The following is a 25,027-nucleotide window of genomic DNA, read 5'->3' as shown; positions in this document are numbered from 1 at the left end:
CTCTTCTGCTATGTAACTTTTTAAAATTTAATATATAGGTTTTCCCAAATTATTAAATCTTTGTCTCTAAAATAACTTTAATGACTGCATGACATTCCATCATTTTTTTTTTTTTTTTTGAGGAGATCAGCCCTGTGCTAACATCTGCCAATCCTCCTCTTTTTTTTTTTGCTGAGGAAGACTGGCCCTGGGCTAACATCTGTGCCCATCTTCCTCCACTTTATATGGGACGCCGCCACAGCATGGCCTGACAAGCGGTGCGTCGGTGCATGCCCGGGATCCGAACCGGCGAACCCCGGGCCGCCACAGTGGAGCGCACACACTTAACCGCTTGCGCCACCGGGCCGGCCCCGACATTCCATCATTTTGATCTTATGTTTGAGACTCCCCGGGCATTTTCTTTTTTATTTTGTAATAATATTGAGGTGAATATCTTTGTATATAAATATTTATAAACATCCTTAGCATAAATTCTTGAAAGCGGAATTCCTACGTCAGAGAGTGAATATTTCTAAAGTGTTTGATAGGTTTTACTCTCTAATAAGACTAGAAGATTTCTGCATCCTCATCAAGGTGTGTGTGGATACCAAGTTCACTGTATTCTTCTCAACACTGTGCTTTAAATTTATTTTTAATTATTGTCAATATAATGTACTAAAGTGGGATTTTATTATTTTAATTTATATTGTATTACTTTATTGGCTCTTTGAGTGAGGGGGATAAATATGCCCTTGCCCATTCCTCTATTGGGACATTCACTTTTTTCTTAAGGACAAAATGTCACGAATTATTAACACAAATTATTATGGTAGTATATATGTACTATGCTAGGAACATGTAGTGAAAGGAATGTGAAATGAGCAACTATTTTTTTGTGCCCACATTTTATGATTTTTTAGAAAATAACATTGATCATTTTATCATCATAAAACATACAAGAAAGAATGATGATGAGAATAAATGATACGTAGAGGTTATGACAATATCCATTCTTTCAAAGGATCTTTATTGAACTTTACTGAGATCTGTGTAAGTCCTAGGGGTTAGATATACAGTAGTAGCTAACAGACATGGTCCCTGCTAATGTGGAACTTAAATTGAATTTGGAGAGATATTAAGCAAACAAGCATATTTTAAATGGAAACTTGAAGTAGGTGAGTATGAGTTAGCCAAGCATAGAGTTGGGGGAATGAACACTCCAGGTACAGAATACAAAATCCATGAAGCAGAAAAGAGTTTGGCAACTTTGGGAAAAAAAAAAAAAAACTAGTATAAGTGGAGCGTGGTGAATAAAGGGTAGACTGGCATGGGAAAGATTGAGAGAGAAGGAAAAGAGCCAGATTGTGTGGGGAAGCCACTCAAAGGTTAAGCAGGGGAGTGGATTTGATTCCGATTTACACTTTTAGAACACTAGTCCAGCTGCAATATGGCAGCTGATTGGAGAACAAGAGTGGATGGAAGCAGGGAGAGTGGTTGGCCATTTCAGCAGTCCAGAATTGATAATTGCTTAGGCTAGAAGAACAATAGCGAGATGGAGAGAAAAATGGACAGACTTGATATATGTTGTTGGACACAGAAATGATATGGTGATAAATTGCTTGATAGGAAGTTAGAAGTGGGAGGGATGATAAAAAAAAAAAACCTCCCAGGTTTCTGGTTGAGCTATTTGTATGGAAGTGTCTCTTACTGGAGATAGGAAACATTGGGAAAAAGCAGATTGGGGGAAAAGATGAAGAGTTAAGTTTTGGACATGATAAGCTTTAGATGCCTGCAACGCATTCTGGTAGGATGTCAAGTAACCAGCTGCAATATATGAATTCAAAGGAGGTCTTGTCTGGAGATATATGTTTTGGGATCATCAGCAAAATGCTCTATTCAAATCTATGCAGAAATAGAAGTACAATGATGTACACCTGAAATTTTTACAAATGTTATAAACCAATGTTACTGCAATAAACAAAAAATTAAAAAAAAAATGCTCTATTCAGATGGTCTCATATTTTTTAAGTTTAAAGCATATTTGGAATTCGCCTATCCACCCATGGGAAATGTTGCCAATGAGAACACTTGGCTCTCTGAAACAAAGACAACTTTAACTTGCTGCATTTGTGTACCTTGCTCTCTTTCCACTGTTTCCTACTGAAATGTGGACTCCCACTGTATAATTTGGATTTTTTACAGTTTGTTCTCCTTCTCCTTGCTTAAACCCCAACTGTTCTGTGCCTTTCCACTGCCTGCTTCCAGTGGAGCAAAGGAGAAAAGAAACAGGAAACCATGGCGTTGGCCAATCATATGTATAAATAATTGTTTCAAAGAAGAACAGAGTTGGTTTACAGAGTAAATTACTAATTGGAAAGTACATGAAAGTCCTCATTTTGATTTCAAGGATTTAAATTTATTGGCCAGTTAATATTGCAGTGTTTCCATTGTCAAGTCATGTTTGGTTCTTGAGAATATATTAGTAACAGGCTTTTTAAATTTTCTGTGGCTTATAAATATTTTGGATTTCTTGTGTTCACTGTAGGCTCGTCAGGATTAGGCAGCCCTCTTGGCAGAAGTCGACACAGCAGTAGCCAGTCAGATCTGACCAGTTCCAGCAGCAGTTCGTCTGGTTTGAGCTTCACTGCATGCATGTCTGACTTTTCCCTTTATGTATTTCATCCATATGGAGCAGGGAAACAAAAAACTGCTGTTTCTGGCCTCACATCTGGATCAGGAGGATTAGGTATACTTAGCATGTTTGTGTCTTTTTCAAATTTATAGCAACTTTTCAAGCTTTGATCTTTTCAGAAATCATGATGCCTTTAATAATTGATGTAAAATAAGATCAGAAACTTTTTTTATTTTTCCTTTTGATAATATCTATCCTATCTCTACATAGTAAGTAGAAATATGAAATAAATAATTCAGGTAAATTAATTATACAAGAATTTAAAAACTCAGAATATTTTATAAGTGACATACACAGCACAATAATCTCTTTGGATATAAGAGGTTAGTTATGTTACTTAAATGTTTAAATGTTTTACCAAATCACTGTCTATTTGTATAAGAAATTATATTCTATAAATAGTAAATTTTTAAAGTGTGTGCATCATGTTTGTTAATTTAAAATGAGACTATTGTTATTATTAGTCGGTTATTTAGCAAACTTAAGTTCCACTGGCATTTTTTTTTTTTTTTTTTTTTTTTTGTGAGGAGATCAGCCCTGTGCTAACATCCGCCAGTCCTCCTCTTTTTTTGCTGAGGAAGACGGCCCTGGGCTGACATCCGTGCCCATCTTCCTCCACTTTATATGGGACGCCGCCACAGCATGGCTTGCCAAGCAGTGCGTCGGTGCGCGCCCGGGATCCGAACCAGCGAACCCCAGGCCGCCGCAGCGGAGCGCGCGCACTTAACTGCCTGCGCCACCGGCCTGGCCCCTCCACTGGCATTTTAAAGTACAGATTTACCACTAAAAAAGCATGTGATGTTGATATTAGTGAATCTCTCTTGACTTATTTAGACAAATAATGAAGGCATATACTGCACGTCAATAATAGCTTTTGTTGGAGAAGGGTTGTAAAAATCATCAGTTATGGTTATGGGCTTGAACCTATTAAAACTATTGTTAGGAATGCTAATGCTCAATAGATCATTCTGCTTAAATTTTTACCTCACTGAAGTGATTTTAATTGATGGCATATTCCAGCGTATTGGATAATTTCATGTAACTAGATAGTTGTGTGTATGTATATGTATACATGTGTATATATTAATGTGTGTGTGTCTTTTTAAAGGGAATGTGGATGAAGAACCCACTTCAGTCACTGGTCGAAAAGACTCACTCAGTATAAACCTTGAGTTTGTAAAAGTGAGTCTGTCTCGGATAAGGCGTTCAGGAGGTGCCTCATTTTTTGAAAGTCAGTCTGTAAGCAAGTCTGCAAGCAAGATGGACACTACGCTAATAAATATATCTGGTATTCAATTTTACAGTTTTCTAATTAAAATATTATTTTCCAGAATTAAATAAGGGCCTCCTTTATAACATTGTTTCAATATTAAATACATTTAATAATATTAAGCTTTTAGTGATAAATTGATTTAAAGGAGAGGAATAAACAGTCCAGCCTACTATACTATCTCAGTCCAAGTAATCAATGTTAGAAATATGATTTCTAGATAAATATATAGAAATATCACCCAAGGATCAAAATATGCCTAATTAAATCATTGAAAACGTCTTTTCTTCACTTCTCTACCATGAATTGGTAAAATTTCAGACTTTCTGTTTATTTGATTTTCTAATTGTAAATTCTTAAAACACTAAATAGGGATGAGTGTTAAAAATTTTTTACTTGGTGTCATAAGATCTTGAATTGTGTGCATGTATATTGCTAGCTTTTTAACTAGCTATATAACTATGGGCAAATCACTTGCTCATTTTCTTTACATTGTGATTGAAGTATTTAAAATTAAATGAATGTGGAACATTTTGAAGAATTCAGAGTACTGTATGAGAGGAAACTTAAAATTATTAATCAAACAAATATAGTAAGTACACTCCACCCAGTATTCATTCAACAAACATATATTGAGGTGTATTTTACGGTGAATTTATGCCGAGCACTGTGCTAGGTGATTGATAAGGCAAAGTCTTATGAGTAGACAAATAAATGACATTGCAAGGTAATAAATGCTATAATGAAGGTTTATATAAAGAAGAGAAAACAATATATTCTGTTTTATATAAGAGATCAGAGAAGGCTTCACAAGGGAAATACTTGGACCAGATCTTCAAAATTATGTAGGAATATTCTTGGCTATAGCAACATGGTATTTAATGGCACAGAAGCATCAAAAAGTATGCTTTTGGATCAAACTTTGGTTCACTGAGGGTGAAGCACGGGTATAACTGAACATTTAATTGGTTGTACAAAGCAGTTGGGGCCAGAGGGAGAGAGGAGTTGGCTAGAGGTAAAGCTAGTAAAATAGATCAGGACGAGACTGGGGGGAGACTTGTTTGCCAGGCTAAAGACTAGAGTTTTGATCCTTTGGGCAGTGAGAAGCCATGAGAGGTTTCTAAGAAATGAGATGACAACATTGTTCCTAAAGATGACAATGATGTATTGTACACTTAAAAATCTGTTAAGACGGTAGACCTCATGTTAAGTGTTCTTACCACACACACACACAATTATATATGGATTATTAAATAAACATCTGTTTCCATTTAAAAAGAGGAGGAGGATGTTTCAGATTGGTGTTTTAGAAAGAGAGTTGATGGCAGCATGAAAGATAGGAGAGGAAAGATGCTTGAGGAGGCTGTTGAGATAGACTGAGCAATAGGGGATGAAGGCCTGAACAGTAAAAAAGGAGAAGAGGGAATGGTTTCAAGAGAAATATAAGAATCCACAAGCTGGAGGACAAGTTATGTAAGGAGCAGTAGAGGACACAAGGATGCCTCAAACTTTTAACATATGTGACTGACGGGACGGTGAAGTCATTAACTTAGAAAATAAAGAAGAAAGTGACTATAGGACATTCAAGTGGAATGTCTGGTAGGCAGTTGTGTGGATGTGGGCTTAGGCTGAACCAGCAACTTTAGGTTTGGGAGACATTGGTGTAAATCCCACAGAAGCTGTGGTGGAGATATGGAACACGTAGAGCAGGAGCCAGCAGAGAGCTCTGAGCAGAAGCCCAGGAGGCGGCCATCAGAACGCTTTCAGACTGACAAGTCACTGCTCTTTGTCTAAAAGGACAATAGTAGGCTTGCCACACAGCTATTTGGTTTGCAGCTACTTTTGAGGAAGTTTGTATCCCAGCTCATCCTGATGATTCATTTGCCATATTTGACAAGAGCCCTGTGTTAAAGTAGAAAGCTGTTTGTAAGACTGATCTTGAGAACCTCTGAGAATTTCACAATAAAGTGATAATTCCAACTTGCCCTCACCTCAAAAAAGGAAATGGAACTAATAGTGTTAGAATGTGCTATTTTTATAATTTGTAGAAGGAATGTATTATCACTTACTAATCATACTATGTAACTTATTTTGATATTTCATGAATTATAACATGATTGTAATTCAGTTGTGTAATACCATGTCCTACCTACCATGGGAAAATATTAAGGTTTTTGGAAATAAGTTCTAACAAATTTTATTTATTTATGTATCAGCTGTTTGTGATATAGGGTCTGCCTCTTTTAAATATGATATGCGGCGACTCAGTGAAATTCTGGCATTTCCAAGAGCATGGTATAGGAGAAGTATTGCAAGACGCCTGTTCCTCGGAGACCAAACTATAAATTTGCCAAGTAAGCTTGTTATGTAATTATAATTATACTTAAGCATATACTTAATTATGCTTTTAATTTTGGTTACAACAGTAACAAGATCCATGATTGATAACACAAGCCTTGTCTTACCTGGTAAGTTGCACCATGTTCATTCATTCATTCATTCAACAAATGTCTTTTGAGCCCCTCTAATGTACTAACCACTGGGGATACATTAGCACTGGGGCTGTATCACAGACCCAGAGAGACAGAATCTTGCTCTCTCAGAGAGTACATTCAGCTGACTTTTATTTGGTAATGATTACTCTGTAATCTTTTAAAATCTGGAAACGGAGAAATATATTTAACCATGCAAATTAATCATGGTTGGTTAAGCATGGAAAACAGAAAATGTTGGGGACATGCTACCATACTGCCCGCATTTTTTCTCTTGGACTCAGATATTGTTGTGGTATTAGACCTCGTAAGTGAAAAGTCAAGTTAGCGTGCTACAGTAGAAAATATTAGAAATCTGGATCTGGAAATAGAGTACCTGTCCTACCCTTCTCATGGAGTTTCTGTGAGAATTAAATAAAATAAATAAGCTGGCATGTACTTTGCAAACTGTAAATTGACATACAGTTGTCAAATAGAGAACTAGAAGGAATATATAACATGATAGAAAAGGTGGAGTGGTGAAATTTATTATTTTATAGATGGTGATTTTACTGTTAATGTTGTTTTTGTTTTCTGCTTTTCTACTAGCATCTGGCCCAGGGACACCTGATTCCATTGAAGGGGTAAGCCAGCACCTCTCTCCTGAATCATCAAGAAAAGCTTACTGCAGGACCTGGGAGCAGCCCAGTCAGTCAGCCTCCTTCAGCCACATGCCTCAGGCACCTAGTGTGTTCAGTGAGCATGTGACCAACAGCGCGATGTCACCAGGGACAGCAGCACAGAGCCTGAAGTCCCCGGCTTCCACCAGATCAAGGAGTGTGTCTGATTCTTCAGTTCCCCGAAGAGGTAACACTGCTCCCTTTATCATCAGGTGCCCTCCAGTGCCCCCCAGGATAAAAATCTGAATTAGTTACTCCCAGATTTCTGCCCCAACTGCAGGGAGATATAGCCTTGCAGGTTTTTATGGAAGATGGCGGGGGGAACCCCAAACCCAAACAACAAACACGTCAAAGTATTGCCAGGAGAAGAGACGGCTGGGTAACTAGTATCTTTGAAAAGGGATGGGGAGAAAGGAGTGAGCGTATTGTTACTGTGCTGCATATGGTATAGTTGCTTTTAGAAATAAACCTACAGTGTTGTAAAAGATATGTGATACTGAAAACGTTAATCTTTATGTTCAATCTTTCTTTTATTCAGCCAGGGTTTTTTGAACTCTTTTATGTCCTCAGCACTCTACTTGTGTCTGAACATATAAAGATAAATGATGTAGTTCATGTCACAAGGTAAGATTAGAGTATAGTGAGCAAAGGCAGGATTCAAGATATATACAGAGTCCATAAGAACACAGAAGACAGGCACCCCAGATGGCCTCTGCGCTTTAGAATGGTCCCTGCCTTCGAGGCTTCTATTTGGCAGCAGCAACTTATATTTTCTCCTTTGTTAAGAAAATCCCAGCATGATGAACGATCTGTGCTGCCATATCCCATGTACACCAGAATTTCCTCATATAAAATGGAGGTAATACAGAACTTTATGAGCTTTCGAGAAGTAAGGCTGCCAGCACTTACTAAACCAGTAAATGGTAACTTATTTTAGAGGCAATATGACAGCTATTAAATGTTAGGTTTGATACAAGAATATTATATTTTTACTTTTTGGAATATAGTGATAGGTGGTTTTTGCCTTGTAATCAGCTGAGCATCTGTGTGAATGAATGTGCTTTTGATTTTTCTATTTTTAGATTCACTTTCAAAAACATCAACTCCCTTTAACAAGTCAAACAAAGCAGCAAGCCAACAAGGGACCCCGTGGGAAACACTTGTCGTGTTTGCTATCAACTTGAAGCAATTAAATGTTCAAATGAATATGAGTAATGTAATGGGAAATACAACGTAAGCTATTCAGATACAAAGAAATTATATTTAATCATTAGTTGTAATTTTTCTTATATTGTAGTAAAGCAATTCAAAACTTTTTTTTTAAAGCTGAAATGTTTGAGAGCAAAGACAGTAGAGAAAAGGTATAAATTGCTTTATCCTGAAAAATCGCTTAATCCTAAAGATACTGTAATATAAAACAGCATGAAATATGTTCTAAAAAGAGAGAAAATTATAAGGAAATAGAGTAATTTTCTAGCTAAGATGAAACCTTCATCATCAAGTATTTACCAGTTTTTATAAGAAATGTATTGCTTCACTGTCAAACTTTTTTGAAATCATTTAACTCCTGTTTTAATTCATGGCGTTGGAAGCCATATGTCTAATTAATAACTCTTTTTCTTTTTTTTAGTTGGACAACTAGTGGTTTGAAGAGCCAGGGCCGTCTATCGGTAGGAAGCAATCGAGATCGAGAGATAAGCATGTCTGTTGGTCTGGGAAGATCACAGTTAGATTCTAAAGGAGGAGTAGTTGGAGGGACCATAGATGTCAATGCTTTGGAGATGGTTGGTATGTTAAAATTTTACAACTAAAAAATATATTGAAAAAAAGTTTTTGAAAATTGGTTTTGATGAGTTTTTCCCATTACGCACTTCTTTGCAAAGTAATTTTTGTTTCTATTTTAGCTCATATTTCTGAACATCCAAATCAGCAACCTAGTCACAAAATTCAGATTACTATGGGTTCTACTGAAGCTCGTGTTGATTACATGGGCTCAAGTATCCTCATGGGTATCTTCAGTAATGCTGATCTCAAGCTTCAGGATGAATGGAAAGTAAATCTGTATAATACACTGGAGTCAAGCATGACTGATAAAAGGTATTCAGTAAAGTATTACTTTTGAACACTTCACATGACGGCTCTTGACATATTTTTTATCATCCAGTGAGAAAACACAATTCAGTTTTCTTGCAAAATGATTTTATATTATGCAATTAGTGTGAATAAACAAGATGGGTGGGCAAGAGAATTTTTCTTGTACTTTTTAACTATCCTCTATAAGATATATGATAAAGACTCTGTTTTATGCTCTAGTGAAATTTTTGTCCATGGAGATTTGAAGTGGGATATTTTCCAAGTAATGATATCAAGATCAACCACACCAGACCTGATAAAAATAGGAATGAAGCTCCAGGAATTTTTTACACAACAGTTTGATACCAGCAAACGAGCTCTGTCTACCTGGGGACCAGTTCCTTATCTTCCACCTAAGACGATGACTAATAACCTAGAGAAAAGTTCACAAGAACAAAGTAAGAATTAGAACTAAGCCTTTATATATGCTTTATCTTTCACTAAATGTGTGTCACTATCTTAATTTAAAATAATAACAATAATACCTATATACTGTACATACAAAGTGGTCCATATGCTCTTTATTCACTCAGCAAAGTACCTAATTTCCTACTGCCAATGGAATTAAAAGGCCATCATTTTGGAAGTCATCATTTATTACCTCCTCCCCCTACTACAACTCATCACAACCATGCTCATTCCATGCTCTTGAATACTAATTATGACAATATCGTGTTCTGGTTTAGAGCATGGGTTATGGAGTCGGAATGTCTGAGTTTTGATTTGTTAGCTGTGTCATATTAGGCAGATTATTATTTTCACTCGGTAATTCAATCAGCAAATATTAAGCATCAACCATGTTCTTAAGCACTGTTTTAGGCATAGGAGATCTACTAGTGGACAAAATTCCTACCCTCATGAAGCTTACATTCTAATGGGAGAGAGAGGCCATAATTAATTTACTAACTAAATATGTAAGAATTTCAGGTAGAGAGAAGTGCTGAGAAAAAGAACAAAGCAGGGGAAGGATGGTGAATGACAGTGTGTGAAGATAGCTGTTTTAGAAAGGGTGGTTAGGGAAGCCTTTTCTGAAGTGAAGATCCAGGCTAAGATCTGTGGGGAGAGAGTTCTGGGCATAGGGGTTTATTGAAGGGTGCAAAGCTCCTACAGTAGGAAGAAACGTGGCTTGTTTGAGGATCATTAAGGTGGCCGCTGTGGTGGAACAGAGTAAGCAAACAGGAAAATGTTGGACGTGAATTCAGAGAGATAGGCCACAGATAAGATTTTTAATATGATGGGTAGCTATTGGAGACTTTTTTATAGATTTGGTATTATTTGATTTACTTTTTCTTAAAATACTCCTTTTTAAAGCATCACTCAGGCTGCTGTGTGGAGAAGAGCCTACAGGTGGTTAAGAATGGAAGTAAGGAGACCATTGCAGTAATTACCATTATCATTGATACACATTGTCACATTAGCATTGTAAGGAGGCCATTGCAAGCATCCAGGCAACAGATGATGGTGGCTTTAACTAGAATGATAGAGGTAAAAGTGGTGAAAGTAGTCAGAATCAGGATAATGTTTAGTAACTTATTATCACAGAAGCAGTACATGTGCATTGCATCACTGTGAATACTTCAGAGCGTATATCTTCAGGTACTTTTATATGCACCTATTATATGTGTACTTTTTACCAAAATATTGTTCATATTGTTTTGTAACCTTTTCCAGTCAACAATCTCCAACTTTCCATTTTGCTAATTATTTATCTCCTCTAGCCTTCTGACCACATTCCATAGTTGACCTAGAATTATCCTTACAACTGGTTTGTCCAAACCAATATATTCAAACCAAGATCACTGGTTAAATCTGGTTATGTTCCTTTACTCTCTTTTAATTCAGCAGTCCTTTTTTTAACGACATGACTTAAAGAGACTAGCTCAATTGTCCTGGAGAATGTCCTACCTTCTAGATTTTTTTCAGTTGTTTCCTTCTGGTTTCATTTATCTTGTTCCTCTAGTCTGTGTATTTCCTTTAAACTGGAATTGGTATCAGGCATGTACAAATAGAGGAATGTTCCTCAAAACACCTGGCCCGGATTCTTCACAAAAGTCTTGTCATAGAAAACAAAGAAACAGGCTTAGGGAATTGTTTTAGATTAAAGGGACATGCTAACTAAATAAAATGCATGATCCTTGGTTAGATCTGGAATGAGAGTTGTGGAAAACAGCCAGAAAGGATATTATTGGGATAAATGGGAAATGTAACTATGAACTGTATACCTGATTAGTGCTTCTCAAACTGTAATGTGCATCTGAAACACCTGGAGATTTTATTAAAATGCAGATTCTGATACAGTAGGTATGAGGTACACTTAAGAGTCTGCATTTCTAACACGCTCCCAGGTGATGCTGAGGCTGCTGGTCCTCAGACCTCACTTTTGAGTAGCAAGGTACACGAGAGTAAAAAACAGTACTTAAAATCAAGGATCTGCATTTGATTTCTAGGTCTTCTAGTCACTGGTTCACTTAACCCCCCTTCTGCTTCACTTGGAAAGAGTCTAGATGAAATACGTAGTTTACAGAGTTATTGTGAGAATTGCATAAAATTTCATGCAAGCACTTTGTAAATCATTAATCATCGAAGTGTTCGTTGTAATTATTATTAAGTTACTACTTTCCTTAGTTCTATCCATCCTTATGCAGCATCTTTTCCCAGACTGTATCTTTATTAGCTTCTTAATGTTAACCAGGTGTTGTTGTTTTCATCCCTTACCTGAGTCACTTCAGCTGTAGAAAGTAGGCACTTGCTGCCTTCCTACTCGCCATTCAAGATGTTCCTGAGGCACTTGTAGATACGTGGTTTTGGGTTTTCTTGCAGTGCTTGACGCAGCTCATCATCGCCACTGGCCTGGAGTGTTGAAGGTGGTATCAGGATGCCACATATCCTTATTTCAGATTCCACTACCAGAAGATGGAATGCAGTTTGGAGGATCAATGAGCTTACATGGAAATCATATGACACTGGCTTGTTTTCATGGTCCAAATTTCCGTTCAAAATCCTGGGCCCTTTTTCATTTAGAAGAACCAAATATTGCTTTTTGGACTGAAGCTCAGAAAATCTGGGAAGATGGTAAACTGACACATTTACAGCTTTTACTTTTTCCTATCTTCTGATATGATTATAAATGACAAAGTAATTTTCCTTTTTCATATTTATTTCTGAACCAGCCATCTTTTTCCATTTCTTAGGCAATTAAAGTTTCTGCTGCTATGGCTGGCCATAGTCATAATAATAGTTAGTGTAAATATTTCTTATAAAAACATGAAGAGAAGACACATAGGTAGTGGAAGGAAATTATTGCAAGTCAAGACTGTATTATAAAACTTTTAAGGGCAAGGCTGTGCTTTTACCTCTATTTACAATGATAAACCCAGTTCCTTTTAGCTTTAATTTCCTGCTCAGTGGTTGCTTAATGAAGAAGGGAAAAATGGTTGATGCTTTTCATCTTACTGGGGATAAATCCAGTTATAACTAAAAGAAAGAACAATTACTTGTGATTTTTTTCTCACTTATTTACTCCTCCATTTTACAACTTTATCTATGTATGACTTAGCTAAATCTATTACTCTAGGGCCACAACTATTTTCTTGCATCTAAATATAGTTTGTTACATTAAAAAACTTTTTTTTCCTCTAGGCTCTAGTGATCATTCTACATATATTGTACAAACATTGGATTTTCATCTGGGTCATAATACCATGGTTACCAAACCATGTGGTGCTTTGGAAAGTCCTATGGCAACAATAACCAAGATAACAAGGCGTCGCCATGAAAATCCACCCCATGGAGTAGCCAGTGTGAAAGAATGGTTCAATTATGTTACAGCCACAAGGAATGAAGGTTAAAATTTTGATTCTTTGAAGAGATTTTGTTTTCTCTATTTTGGGCTCTGTTGACTGTGTTTAGAATTTAAGTGGAAGAAGAATTTTCATTGCTTTATAATTAAACAAGTTTCATTTTACTCTTGCTGACATAAGTAACAATGTTAGTACAGTAATGCAGCACTTAACGATGGGGCTATGCTCTGAGAAATGCGTCGTTAAGCGATTTTGTTGTGCGAATGTCAGAGAGTGTACATACACGAACCTAGATGGTATAGCCTACCACACATCTAGGCTATGCGGTACCAATCTTATGGGACCATGGTCCATTTTTGACAGAAACATCGTTATGTACATGACTGTATGTGATTCATCACCCTGGTAGTGCCACATCTTATAGTCTAAAATTCTAGATGTAACTGAAAACATTCAAAATAAAGTTGGTTTAAATAAGTGAAATTAAGTTTATTATAATTAGAAAAATATTTTTGTAGTAATGCTAAACTTGGGAGGTTTGGGAAAATTATTATACAACTAACTAAAGTTATTATACAACATAGAATGCCACAAAACTTAAGGTTCGGGATAGCTGGAATAAAATGAAACTAAATAATATATTTAGTCATAAGTTTAAAGAGAGTGCTTTGGATGAGTTTTTTCATGTGATAAGATTCACCAGTCTTGTAATAATATGGTCATGAAAATTCTTATTTTGTGGTTGTTTTTGTGTTCAAGTTTACAGTACTGCTTTTACCAATCATTTCATCTGTATTGGAACGCTGACTAGATTGAGACATGTTAATACTTGAATGTTTTACTTAAAAATGACCTTTCAAAATGGAAAAGAAGATGAATTGGGCCCCATGGAAAATAGTTACTATGGTATAGGCAACCCCAGGGATTAGAGACTCTTAAAAATATTCTGAGAACAAAGGAGGATAAGGAAGTAAATTAGAATATGCATATATTGACTATTTTACCTTCCAAATGGAGATTTTTGGGGGAAGGAGTTCTTTTTGGCTGGGATACTAGGGAAGAGCTGTTAGCATATTGTTCTGCTACCCTTGTACCTAGAAAAATGCTGATTTTTATCATAACACATATATTGGGGAAAATCAGGACTTCTGCCTGATTTCAAAGTCATTTTAATATTTAATTGCAAATTCTATAATAATGAAGAATTCTATCTATGGAGAACTTTGAGCTTAATGAAACTCTTAAATTCAGAAATGAATTCAGTTGAGAATAATGCTCTTTTTAAAGTTCAAGAAACAAAAACCAAATGTATTGGATTTTTGTCTAAAATCATGTCATAAAGCTTCCATCTTGAGAATAGTGATATATATCACTATTTATATATATATATGTATATAAATATGTCACTATTTTATATATATATAAATATGTCACTACATACATATAAATGTCACTATATATCACTACATATATAAATATATCACTAAATTTTTATATATATAAAACTATATTCATATCTATATATAGATATATCATTATTCTCAAGACCACAGCTTTATATGGCTCTATTTTTAAAAATGTGAGTCTTTACTTTCCAACTTTTTTGTGTGTGTGTGAGGAAGATCAGCCCTGAGCTAACATCCAATGCCAATCCTCTTTTTGCTGAGGAAGATTGGCCTTGGGCTAACATCCATGCCCATCTTCCTCTACTTTATATGGGACGCCGCCACAGCATGGCTCGACAAGCTGTGCGTCAGTCTGTGCCCGGGATCCCAACCCGGGAACCCCAGGCCACTGAAGCGGAGTGTGCACTTAACTGCTATGCCACCAGGCTGGCCCCACTTTCCGACTTTTGAAATGATCACAGTTTGTGTCATAGTGTCATGAAAGCTAGAGGCTTATCAATGCCTACTGGTTTAATCTCATTCTTATTGTCTTTATTATTATGCATGTAGAGCTGAACCTACTTCGTAATGTGGATGCTAATAATACTGAGAATAGCACTACTGTGAAGAATTCTAGTTTGTTGAGTGGATTCAGAGGAGGTTCTAGCTATAATCATGAAACAGAGACTATCTTTGCGTTACCAAGGATGCAGCTTGACTTTAAGTCCATTCATGTTCAAGAACCACAAGAACCTTCATTACAGGGTATGTGGAAAAACAATCTTGAGTTTCTAAAGTTGCTAAGAAAATTCTAAAGGAACTTCAAACTACTGCTGTTGTCTCACAGGTTATTTTTGTACTATTAATATAGTCTAATGAAATTGATTTTCTGGGTGAAATTGATTTTCTTACCAGCTATATGGCCTCTGGCAAATAATTCATTTTTTGTCTCTTTTTCCTCAGTAAAATGGGGGTTAATAATAGGACTTCATTCATTGGGCTTTTATGAGGAATAAATGGGATATACTCAAAAGGTGCTTAGTAAACTGTCATCATCATTCTATAATTCACATACAGAAACTACTCGTTTCTCTGTAATTGCATTTAAGTGGATACATTTACATGGACCTTTGTAAATCCCTTATTAACAGGGAGAGAAAGGGACTTATTTCATAAAATCTTTTACTATAAAAGAACTTTGCTGTTGCAGATGCCAACCTGAAGCCAAAGGTAGAATGTAGCGTGGTGACAGAGTTCACTGACCACATTTGTGTGACCATGGATGCTGAGCTCATCATGTTTCTTCATGATTTAGTGTCGGCTTATCTTAAAGAAAAAGAAAAAGGTGGGTAGCATTTTCTTGTTTGGGGTTTGTTTCTTGTTTTCCTTAAGAGCTTCAAGAAAGGCAGTAGAATGTGTCTCCTTCCTCCATGAGTTGCCAATATCAATAAATAAATGAAATAAATATAAATAAGACTATGGGAAAGACTTTCTGAATACCTGGCACGTTTTTTTCTAACCATACCTCACACTGAATGGTGTTTTATACTTGACAAAATGTTTCCATATGTGTTATATACGTTATCGGACCTTGTAGGAGATTCTTGCAAAGAAGGAGAAGAAAACCTCTTTGAGGAAACACTGATAATCAAAGTGAAATGACTAAACAAACAACTACATAATGAAGTAGCCTGAGTTATATACGTAATTGGAAAAACTGAATTAAATAAGATAAATCAGTTTGCAATGCAGAGAATGTTTTCTTTTTATAAATTATGTAGACTTCAGTGGTGGTGGTTCATTTTTATGCCCTAGCTAACAACATTGGTTTACTCAATGGAAACTTAAATGTTTGCCCATTGAGAAACATACGGTGACCCTAATATCCATATAGAATTGGTCGAATATATTATGGTGTGTCCATACAATGGAATGGAATGCTCTGTAGCTGTTTAAAAGAATGAGGCAGTTTGAAATGTAATGATATGGAACGCTCTCCAAATATATGGTCTTTATTCTTTCAATAAATATTTATTGTACAACTGTATGAATATACAATGGTAAAACAACAGATGTGATTTTTTTTGAAGAATTGCTTGGAATAGATATGTAATTTGTTCAGGTCACACTGTAATATTACTTCATTTTTTTCATGAAGAAAGAAATGTAAAATTTATCTTACAGATATTTCAGAATAGCCTCATGATAAATGTTTGAGTGAAGGAAACAAAGATTATCAAAAGACCATGTTGAAAGAGTGCAAAGTAGCACAGCATAGATTTGCAATCTAGATGTGCCAAAAATTCAGTGAGAGTACAATCAATAATGATGGCTGGGAGAAATCTCTGAGACATTAGTTGAAACTTCAAGTAAAATGACTGAAACCATATAATAGGAAATATTATATATATTATAAGTAGATCCAGTCTTCACATATAGCACCCAAAATATACCAGTTACTGGTAATCCTCTTTTCTCTCTGCCTTAATATTTAAACTTAATATGGAGGAAAAGAGATTCTAGGTAAACCTGTGAAGTTTAGAATTCTTTTTTAGTCTACCTAGATATGACAGCCTGCCAGATTTCTTTCTCTCAGGTATTATGTGAAGACATTGTCATTTTATGAAATATTGTGTTGGTCTTGGTCCGCCATTAACTGTGTGTATTTCTTAAAAAAAAAAAACAAACTATTTTTATATAAACTGTTGTAAAACATTATTTCAATGGGAAGAGAGGGAATAGGGACTTGAGTTTCGGATTTACATTAACAAATTGTTATTCTATGGGGATTTCAATTATAAATAAAAATATTTTAATACCTTAAGTATATTTTCTTATTGAGAACTAAACACAATTAGGTTTGACCAAAATAAACATAAGCATCCCTGAAAAATTCTTAAGAGCATTAAGACTAGACCAGAATCAACATATTTCTAGATCATCAAGATAAATTTTAACACTATAACCACCTCCAATAATAAACAAAGGCAGAGCAGCTGAGCAGGCGGTACCTGAAGACATCTGGATCCTTATGCAGTGTGAGAGTACAGCTTCATGCCTAGGCTCGTTCCTAATCAACGATTTATCCCTACCCCAATTCCCAATAAAGTTACAACTAGAGTTACATAATGCATATCATATTATGTAAGTAATCAATTATTTTATGCCCCATTTGTGTCTTTAAAATTTGTGCCATAAGAGAAATGCTGTATTTATTAAAGAAGATTATATGAAAGCTCCCTTTGTCTCAGATTCGATTTTATGTATAGTATGATTCCCAATTTAAAAAGACTTTGTCATAAAACATTTACTTGAGCATTCACTCTAAAGAGTGAAAAGGTTGCTTTTAACATAAAAGCTTTTCTAAGTTAGTAGTACCACAGTTCAAATATATATAGCCATTAACATACTAAAATCGAGTTGTACACTTTAAATGACTGAAATGTATTCTCAATAAAGCTGATAAAAAAAATCATTCACCTACTGCCCTTCTTTAGGAAACTTACAACTGTCAATTTCAGTACCCTATGCCTGCTATCAAATAAATCTCAGCATTCTTTACCATTAGTTTTAGGCACACAAATATATGTAAAACATATGCTATTCCTCAAAAATAAATAATGGCATGTTATTTCTAATTGTTGTAAGGAAATAACTTTGATACTGTTTTTCTCCAAGAAATACCAATAATTGGCACTTATTTATGGCTTATTTTAAAATATTATTTTTAAGAAATGTAATTAAATGAGGCTTTGGCCAGTTCATAAAAATGATAAATGGAGACAATTATTCTGTTTGTATAGTGATTTAAAATAAATTTCTAAGATATATATTTGCAATATTAATCTATTATTTTCCTTGTAGCCATTTTTCCTCCTCGGATTTTATCTACTAGACCAGGACAGAAAAGTCCAATTATTATACATGATGACAATTCCTCTGACAAAGATAGAGAAGATAGCATCACTTATACTACTGTTGACTGGAGAGATTTTATGTGCAACACATGGCATCTAGAACCCACTCTTAGGTAAGTGGTGGATATACATATTTTACTTATATCCTATGGATTATGAGAAAAAGGTTATAAATAATGTAACTTGTAACTGTACAACTTCTGCTGTTTTTGCTGCTCCTTTCTGCTTTTGTAAGTGCTTCTAGGTGAGGCAAAAGAAGCGCAAACATTGAGAATAGCTCAGTGCTGATGAGCTGTCCACTGTGTGGCATTCCGTCAGTTAATCACTAAAATATGAGATTAACTCCACTTCCACAGTTGCTGTTATTTTTTCACCATCTCACCAGGATGTTATTTTCAGGTGTTTGAGGTAGCTACAGTGAACTGTTCTGTTATTTAGTTTGGGAAGATGCAATGGAAGTTATACATCATCATTAAGGAACTGTTACAATTTCTCACATATGTCATGACAATGTAATAAAACCTACAGTGTCACAGTGTCCTTCTGTCTGCATATTAAGCAATATAAATCTGTCAAATTTAACGCTATCAGATTTAGGTTCCTTTACTAAGTCATGTTCTATGACCGTTGTGATCCCAGTTATATCAACTTGTTTTCAGATCAAAATTTCAAAACTATTTTCAACTTCTAATAATACTGATAATTGCTGCTATAACTAATGGTACTTGCCTTGGATGTTTTTGTTTATGATTAACACTCATGACCTTCCTATTATTTTTCCCTTTCCTCTCATCTGCTTTGTTAATCAAATTATAACTGTCCAAATCATGGACTAATAGTATCAAAAAAAAGCCATCACGGGGCTGGCCCTGTGGCCAAGTAGTTAAAGTTTCGCACGCTCTGCTTCAGTGGCCCGGGTTTGTGGGTTCAAATCCCAGGCATGGACGAACACCACTCACCAGCCATGCTGTGGCAGCAACCCACATACAGAATAGCGGAAATATTGGCACAGATGTTAGCTCAGGGCACATCTTCCTCAGCAAAAAAAAAAAAAAAAAAAAAGTCCATCACACTCCAGCACAACATTCTGCAGAACAATATAGATTTCATTTAGATAAGGTTACTATTCAGATATATTCATGGCACAAAATAATTCCAAACTAACAAAATCTCTATTATACAGTGGGTTCCTGTATAAGCAGAAAGTAGTGACTTTGTGTTACTAATTGGTATTCAATAAAATTTGTTGTAACCAAATCAGCAAAACATTTTGGTATTAATATTTCTCGTAAGTATATTTACTATTAACAGTGTCAGTACTCAGGAACTATATTAAAATACTGGAAAGGTCTTGATGCAGAAAATTGGAAAATCTGTTTTGCACTTGTAAATCTAAATAAATATAATGAAATTGACTATATTTTAGAGTGACTATATTTAAGTTGAATATAAAATGACTTTAATTTAAAATGAGCATAAAAATAGTTAAATTTGCCATAAATATATTACTTTTTTTTAGCAAACTATCAAGAGACTAGTTAAGTAATATGGTGTAGTGGTGAAGAGCACAGTTGATAGTTCTGGCTCTAAGCCCAGCTTTATAGCATAATAGCTGAATGACTTGGGCCAAAGGCCCTAACATGTCTTTGCCTCAGTTGCCTCATATGAAAAATTTGAAAAATGGTATTACCTATCTCGCAGGGTTGTTACAATGGTAAAATGAGTTGAGTTTTAGCAGATCAATGCCTAATTACCCCCTTTCCCTATCCAAGTTCAAGACCATTTGAAATAGTGGGACAGAGGCAGCTGGAAATCAAAATGACAGTTTAATACTTATAAAGCTAATGACAAAGAATGTGGTTTGGATGTGTGGCGGCGATGGCTTTCTACTACGAAGTCCAGGTTTAGACTTACCTGCAGGGTCTCAATGATACAAAACTCAAGGGAGAGGAGCTGGAGTTGTACAGTCAGCAGCACTATGTACTCATCTAGCCACAGGCAGCTGTGAACACTCTTGAGCTAACCTAATCAGGCCCTGTCTTTGAAAAACCTAAGGCATGAGGGAACAGACCAAAATGAGTGGCTCCTAAAAGAAGGCAGGAAGGGAGGGTAGTGTACTGAACTACACTACTCAGTTCCTCCATTAATTTCCAATCAGATAAATCATCAGTAAGGAGACAGAGAAAGGCCTAGAGTGTTTCACTAATGGCTGTTCTGCTATATGGAAGGAAGTAACAGGAATAAGGAAAAAATGGTTCTCCATTCAAACATGTTTAGCACATAGCTAACACTCAGTAAATTTCAGCCCTTTCCCCATCAGCCCCGCATTATGCCACATGCTTGTTGAATTCTTTTATTTTTTTCCACTTTACTGAGGTATTATAGACAAAATAGTAAGATATTTTAAGTGTACAAGGATATAAGTACAGTCATCCCTCAGTATCCACTATGGATTGATTTCAGTACCCCGGACCAAAATCCACAGATACTCAAGTCCCTTATATAAAAGAGCAAAGTATTTGCATATAACTTAACACACATCCTCCCATACACTTTAAATCATCTCTAGATTACTTATAATATCTAATACGATGTAAATGCTGTATAAATAGTTGTTATACTGCATTAATGGTTTAAGGAATAATGACAAGAAAAAAAAAGTTTGTAGGGGCCGGCCCAGTGGCATAGTGGTTAAGTTCGCATGCTCTGCTTGGGCCGCCTGGGGTTCACAGGTTTGGATCCCAGATGTGGACATAAGCACCACTCGTCAAGCCAGGCTGTGGCAGGCATCCCGCATAAAAGAGAGGAAGATGGGCACAGATGTTAGCTCAGGGCTAATCTTCCTCACCAAAAAAAAAAGTTTGTACGTGTTCTGTACAGACGCAACCATCGTAGGCCTTTCAATCTACTCTTGGTTGAATCCACAGGATGCAATATCCGTGGATACAAAAGGCCAACTATATACATTGTGAAAGGATTCCCCCCATCAGGTTAATTGTAGAATTAACCAGATGTCTTTTAAATGTTTAAGATGACTGTGTAACTTAACAGGCCTAAAATAAATCAATCAGAATGAAATTCAGTAAATTCCATTGCTGTGTGTCGGTTCTCAAGGATACTTATAATCACACATTTTTGTTTTTGTTTTTTGTGAGGAAGATCAGCCTTGTGCTAACATCTGCCAATCCTCCTCTTTTTTTTTCTGAGGAAGGTTGGCCCTGGGCTAACATCCGTGCCCATCTTCCTCCACTTTATACGGGATGCCGCCACAGCATGGCTTGCCAAGCGGTGCGTCGGTGTGTGCCCAGGATCCGAACCAGCGAACCCCGGGCCACTGCAGCAGAGCGCGCGCACCTAACCGCTTGCACCATCGGGCCGGCCCTAATCACACGTTCTTTGAATGCTATGATAGTGAATCCAGGAATTGTTGGTTAGATTATTCAAGTGCCCCTATTGAAAATACTTTGTCTTGAACATATTAGTGATGTTTTTGAACCTACTTTCAGGACTGTGCTAGGGCACTGTACTCCTTCATAACTACTATTTATAATTATTTTAGATTAATTTCTTGGACTGGAAGAAAGATTGATCCAGTAGGTGTTGATTATATTCTTCAAAAATTGGGCTTTCATCATGCCAGGACTACTATTCCTAAATGGCTTCAGAGAGGAGTCATGGACCCACTGGACAAGGTTCTGTCGGTTCTTATCACAAAGCTCGGTACTGCACTACAGGACGAAAAGGAAAAGAAAGGAAGAGACAAAGAGGAACACTAAAAAAGTAACTGGATGTGTGAACAAATTATGATTGTGTCCGTTATGTTTTATTACACTGGAGTTTTTTTTTTTGTATAGTAAAATTATTTTAAATATAACTTTAAAATAATTCTAATTTTGTGGCCATTATATTGTTTGTAAGTTAACCTGTTTCTTCTCATTATACCATTCTATATACAGTCAAGTATTGCATGATAATGTAAATTTTGTGAAAAACTTGATTAAAATATATAAATCTGCCCAGTAGGATTTATAGTTGTATTATGTGCAATATGATTCTGTGTCTTTAAAACATTTTAAGAATAACTGTGAATTTCCTTTGTATTGGCCATAAATTTTAGAAAAGATCTTGTTGATAATGTGATTTTTTTGGTTATTAATTGCTTTTTTTTTTTTTAAATGTAGGCTTGTATAAATCCCTGTTTGTATATAGTTTGAGTAATTGTGATATGATTAAATACCACTAAAATATTATTTGTAACTGTTGTAATAAAGTCACAGTAATTGGTCTCAGTCTGTAGTGTTTTTGAGTCTTTTCTTTCTTTGATAGGCATCTATTAATTATAAAAATAAGCTATCCTGTGTTGTTATTGAATGTTTTCATATAAGATAATTAATACTTATAAAAATAATATCCTTATAAAAATTAGCTTGAGGAGGATGCAGTCAGAGAGCGGCACAGCAGAGGCTCCAGAAAGACTAAGTATTCTACTTCTTTATGTATATGTTTATATGTATAATGTATATATTCTGCACGTTTATGTGCGTGCGTAAGTATAATAAAAAGAATGTAAAAGAATAGCAAAATCTAAAATAATATTCAAAGATAGCCATAATACTGTTAATAACACCTGAGTTTTGAAATCTGGCCAAGCCAGTACAGTCAGTTTACAGACTGGGTAAAAACAGTAGAATTGAAGACCCTACAGCTAGAAAACACCTCAAGAAAGCCTCTGATGCAGACCCTTGTGCTTAGGTAGATAAGGCAGTATTATCTCTGACAGATCAAAAAAAACAAAACTCCAGAAGAGCCAAGATACTTAGCCAAGGGGGGTGTGTGTGTGTGTGCATATATATATATATGTTTAGAGAGAGAGAGAGAGCAAGGGTTGGTAGGGGAATTAAGAATTGCTATCTAATGTCACACAGCAACTTTTTTACACAACTAAAACGAAAACCCTAGTGTCTAGAATCATTTTGTATTCTTGCTGCTAGACCATCTTATCTATCATCTTCTGATCTCTGTATCCCCCCCAGTCACTCCTACATCTGGGGGCTATAGGTACATTATTTCTATTGATCAAGCTTACCAGAGAAGCAAATTCTATGCCTACTTTGGATCTAGTGTCTAAGATAATACTGCCAGAAAGTTACTCCATAAAACAAAGTAAATAAAAAAGAAATTAATTCCTGACTTAAGTCCTACTTCAGGTGTGTATTCTCTGCTTCAAAGAAATAGTATGCCAGTAAGTTCTAAATAGTAAAAATTTCCCATGCTTCTAAGTATTATATGAGATTACAAAAAAATGACATAAGTATAAACTTACCCTATTTCTGGCACTTACTATGATAACGCTATAAAAAGGGCAATTTAAAGGAAATCTGTAACTTCAAAATTTCTGTGACTATTGAACAAAGCTATGAGAAAACCATATTTGTGCACTGCTGGTGGGAATGTAAATTGGTACGACTGCCATGGAGGACAATTAGGCAAGAGCTATTAAAATTACAAAGGCATATAATCTTAGTGAACAGTCTCACTACCGGATATACCTGCATATGTGTGAAATAATTATGTAAGAATATTTGTTGCAGCATTCTGTATAAGAAATGGTTGGAAACAATTCAAATGTCCAACAACAGAAGACAGGTTAAATAAAATATGACAGATCCATTTAGTGGAATAATATGCAACTGTAAAAAAAAAAAAAAAAAAACAAGGATGATCTCTAATATTTATTCTTAAATGAAAAAAGCAAGATACAGCCAGCTGTCTAGATTACAAAGTTTCCAGATGGTCTACATTTTATGAGTACAGTCGGCCCTCCCTATCCACAGGTTCCACATGCGAGGACACAGAGGGCCTACAAAGGGACTCAGCATCCTTGGATTTTGGTATCCACAGGGGATCCTGGAACCAATCCCCTTGGGATACCAAGGGATGACTATATCATGTACTTTGTTCTATTCCAGGAAATCATATGCTACATCCAGATTTTCTGTAAAATTCAATAATGTGTAACAAAATCTAAAGGATTTTCTCCTGTAAAGATGAGATTCTAGGGCCCATTTTAGAGCTGTGATTTGCAAACGATATGTAGTGAAGAACCATTTTTTTAAATTACCAATGGAAGCACCAAATCTAAATCTGAAGTACCAATCTAAACTATCAAAGCAATACTTATAGTAAGAATCAATTATTCAAAATTAAAAAAATACTTAAGGACGTACAAAATACAAGCTCAAGTTTTTAATTATGACTCAATTTTATTAGATTCAAGTGTTGGGTTCTATCAGTTGCTATAAGAATTTCTAAATACATACTCTCAATTTTTATACCTCTCACAGAACAGTAACAATTCATGGAGTGGCCTCAGTCCGTAGACCACACTAAATAGAATTGCTTTAGAATCCTCTCCATCCTCACTGTGGAATGGTGTCTTCTAAAGTTCAGTGGAATAAACCTGATTACCTGTGTGGACTGGTCATTTTCTATGAGAATTGACAGTGCCACGCCCAGAATGCTTGTACCCTCTGCACAGTGAGAGCTAGATACCCATCTCCCTGTGTCACTAGCATATATTCTAAAGTCAGTTAAGGAGAATTGCTAATATTTTTTTTCATTTGGGACCTCAAGCATAGAGTATCCTTAGCCAAAAGTGTTATCTGACAGATGGCTAGACTCTAATCCTTAAGTGAGCAAT

The 25,027-nt window shown here is 35.7% G+C and overlaps 1 protein-coding gene across 10 annotated transcripts in view; it reads left to right on the top strand.

Moving 5' to 3' along the window:
• BLTP1 (bridge-like lipid transfer protein family member 1) overlaps positions 1-22,617 on the top strand; it is a 195,274-nt gene extending 172,657 nt beyond the window's left edge. For all 10 annotated transcript variants that reach the window (XM_014784542.2, XM_087437664.1, XM_087437665.1 and 7 more), the window contains 14 exons: positions 2,525-2,725; positions 3,780-3,959; positions 6,158-6,295; positions 7,022-7,279; positions 8,175-8,325; positions 8,723-8,880; positions 8,997-9,189; positions 9,406-9,623; positions 12,046-12,297; positions 12,865-13,068; positions 14,981-15,175; positions 15,621-15,755; positions 18,275-18,440; positions 21,887-22,617. In XM_014784542.2, the coding sequence (XP_014640028.2) occupies positions 2,525-2,725; positions 3,780-3,959; positions 6,158-6,295; positions 7,022-7,279; positions 8,175-8,325; positions 8,723-8,880; positions 8,997-9,189; positions 9,406-9,623; positions 12,046-12,297; positions 12,865-13,068; positions 14,981-15,175; positions 15,621-15,755; positions 18,275-18,440; positions 21,887-22,103 (2,666 nt within the window). In that variant the 3' untranslated portion in view covers positions 22,104-22,617. The remainder of the gene's footprint in view (positions 1-2,524; positions 2,726-3,779; positions 3,960-6,157; positions 6,296-7,021; positions 7,280-8,174; positions 8,326-8,722; positions 8,881-8,996; positions 9,190-9,405; positions 9,624-12,045; positions 12,298-12,864; positions 13,069-14,980; positions 15,176-15,620; positions 15,756-18,274; positions 18,441-21,886) is intronic.
• The last annotated feature ends 2,410 nt before the right edge of the window (positions 22,618-25,027 follow it).

The sequence above is a fragment of the Ceratotherium simum genome, chromosome 12, assembly GCF_057802395.1.
Source record: "Ceratotherium simum simum isolate JZ-2026a chromosome 12, ASM5780239v1, whole genome shotgun sequence".
Classification (NCBI taxonomy): domain Eukaryota; kingdom Metazoa; phylum Chordata; class Mammalia; order Perissodactyla; family Rhinocerotidae; genus Ceratotherium; species Ceratotherium simum.
The sequence above is the reverse complement of the archived record's forward strand: the minus strand, read 5'-3'. Positions and strand labels throughout refer to the sequence as shown.